This window comes from Nicotiana sylvestris, chromosome 3, assembly GCF_000393655.2.
Source record: "Nicotiana sylvestris chromosome 3, ASM39365v2, whole genome shotgun sequence".
Classification (NCBI taxonomy): Eukaryota; Viridiplantae; Streptophyta; class Magnoliopsida; order Solanales; family Solanaceae; genus Nicotiana; species Nicotiana sylvestris.
In genome coordinates, this window is record NC_091059.1 from 138,428,226 (window position 1) to 138,430,729 (window position 2,504).

The following is a 2,504-nucleotide window of genomic DNA, read 5'->3' on the forward strand; positions in this document are numbered from 1 at the left end:
TCTCCTACGAAATTGCAACTTATGCCCCAGTTTCTTTGCCTGGGGACTTTTGAATTTTATTTTGATGGGACCAAACCGTGAGGCTGCCTACGTATCCTTTAAAGGAATCAGGTCGAACGTAGTTCATGTCATAGGAATTGCTTTGTTGTTGTTACTTTTCTCTTTTCTCTTTCTTTCCCTCTTTTTTTTCTTTTCTTTTTTTTATTTTTTCTTTACTCTTTTTCCATTCTTTTCTTTTTCTTTTCTCTTCTCTTTTTATATTTTATGTATCCGTATTACTAACTTTGCTTCTGATTCCAAAGGAGGGGTATGAAAGAAAATAAATAAAGCTCAAGAGGGTAACAAAGGATAAAGTGTTTAGATAGTAGAATAAAATGCCTTCGTCATTCCAACCTTCAAAACATGCTAAGTACAACAACATAATTTAAACCAAAGAAATCATACATAATATCTTTTGACTGCATCAAAATTGATAGCCATATGTACACATTTGCTTTCTATATCTTTTAAATACAAAGCACCATTGGACAATACTCTCGTTGCGATGAACGCCCCCTGCCAATTTGGGGCGAATTTGCCTTTTGCTTCAGCCTGATGTGGAAGCATGCGTTTCAATACTTGCTGACCCACTTCAAATTTCTAGGGATGAACCTTCTTGTTGTATGCTCTTACCATTCTCTTTTGATACAACTGTCCATGACACACTGCTGTCAGTCTTTTTTCGTTAATAAGACTTAATTGCTCCAAACAGGTTTTGGTCCACTCATCATCCTCAATTTCGGCTTCAGCAACAATCCGAAGAGATAGGATTTTAACTGTTGTGGGTATCACTACATCAGTACCATTTACTAACAAATAAGGAGTTGTACCTACTGAAGTACGAACAATAGTGCAATAGCCTAACAAAGCAAAAGGATACTTCTCATGCCATTGCCTGGAACCTTGCACCATTTTCCGAAGTATCTTCTTTATATTCTTGTTGGGTACCTCGACTGCTCCATTCGCCTTGAGGCAATATGGGGTGGAATTTCGATACGTAATCCTAAATAGTTGACATACTTCTTTCATCAGATGACTATTAAGATTAGCACCATTATCTGTGATGATCACCTTTGGGATTCTGAACCGACAAATGATATTTGAATGAACAAAATCGACCACTGCCTTCTTGGTCACATATTTGAATGTCTTAGCTTCAACCCACTTAGTGAAATAATCGATGACCACCAAAATGAACCTGTGCCCGTTTGATGTTGCGGGCTCAATTGGTCTGATGACATCCATGCCGCAAGAGACAAAGGGCCAAGGTGCGGACATTGTATGCAAATCGGATGGCGGAGAATGAATTATATCTCTGTGTACCTAGCATTGATGACACTTGTGCACAAAGCTGATGCAGTCTTGTTCAATCGCGAGCCAATAATACCCAGCTCGAAGAATCTTCTTTTCTAGAACATACCTGCTCATATTCAGCCCGCAAACTCCAGAATTTACCTCGGTTATGATAGTCATGGCCTGCTTAGCATTGATATACCTCAACAGCCCAAGATCTGGAGTTCTTTTGTACAAAATTCCCCCATTTAAGAAAAATCCACTAGCCAAACGTCGAATTGTTCTCTTTTGATCACCTGTGGCTTGTATTGGATATACCCCCATCCTGATGTTCTCCCTAATATCATGGAACCATGTCTCACCATCAAGTTCTTCCTCGACCACATTATAGTAGGCATGCTGATCATGAACTTGAATATGCAGAGGGTCAACATAAGCTTTGTCCAGATGGTGCAGCATTGACGCCAAGGTAGTCAAAGCATCGGCAACCTCATTATAGATCCTTGGAATATGCCTGAATTCTATTGATCAAAACCACTGACAGATATCATGCAAACATTGTCGATACCGTATGAGATTTAAATCCCGTGTCTCCCATTCTCTTTGAATCTGGTGCAGCAGAAGGTCCGAGTCTCCCAAGACCAAGACCTCCTGGACTCCTATGTCTACAACTAAACTCAATCCCAAAATGCATGCCTCGTACTCAGCCATATTATTGCTACAATAGAAACGAAGCTGAGCTGTAATAGGGTAGTGATGCCCTGTCTCATAAATAAGCACGACCCCTATCCTGACACCTTTCATGTTAGCAACTCCATCAAAGAAAAGTTTCCAACCTGGTCTTTCAACCTGCTTTACCTCATCAATATGCATCACCTCTTCATCGGGAAAATAAGTCCTCAATGGTTCATACTCTTCCTCGATCGGGTTCTCGGCCAAATGATCGTCCAATTCTTGAGCTTTCATCACGGTCCGAGTCACATAGATAATGTCAAACTCTATGAGCAAAATCTGCCACTTCGCAAGTCTTCCTGTGGGCATAAGCTTCTAATAAATATACTTTAGAGGATCCAGGCAAGAAATGAGGTACGTAGTGTAAGATGACAGATAATGCTTCAACTTTTGTGCCACCCAAGTCAGGGCGCAACATGTCCTTTCAAGGGGAGTGTACT

General features: G+C 40.4%; 1 protein-coding gene across 1 annotated transcript; it reads right to left on the reverse strand.

Annotated features, from left to right (window-relative positions):
* Positions 1 to 639: 639 nt before the first annotated feature.
* Positions 640 to 2,298, reverse strand: LOC138888077 (uncharacterized). Its single transcript, XM_070169882.1, has 3 exons — positions 2,130 to 2,298; positions 1,495 to 1,853; positions 640 to 1,362 (listed from the first exon to the last, which is right to left on the reverse strand). The coding sequence occupies exons 1-3, from the start codon at positions 2,296 to 2,298 to the stop codon at positions 640 to 642; spliced, it is 1,251 nt and encodes a 416-aa protein (XP_070025983.1).
* Positions 2,299 to 2,504: the final 206 nt, after the last annotated feature.

Bases quoted from the DNA above. Each gene is read 5' to 3' on its own strand.
- LOC138888077 (XM_070169882.1), bottom strand. From the start codon at position 2,298: ATGAAAGCTCAAGAATTGGACGATCATTTGGCCGAGAACCCGATCGAG. The intron at 1,854-2,129 runs GTGTCAGGATAG...TTTGATCAATAG, and splicing joins TGGAGTTGCTAACATGAAAG to AATTCAGGCATATTCCAAGG. The intron at 1,363-1,494 runs GTAAATTCTGGA...CATCAATGCTAG, and splicing joins CCATGACTATCATAACCGAG to GTACACAGAGATATAATTCA.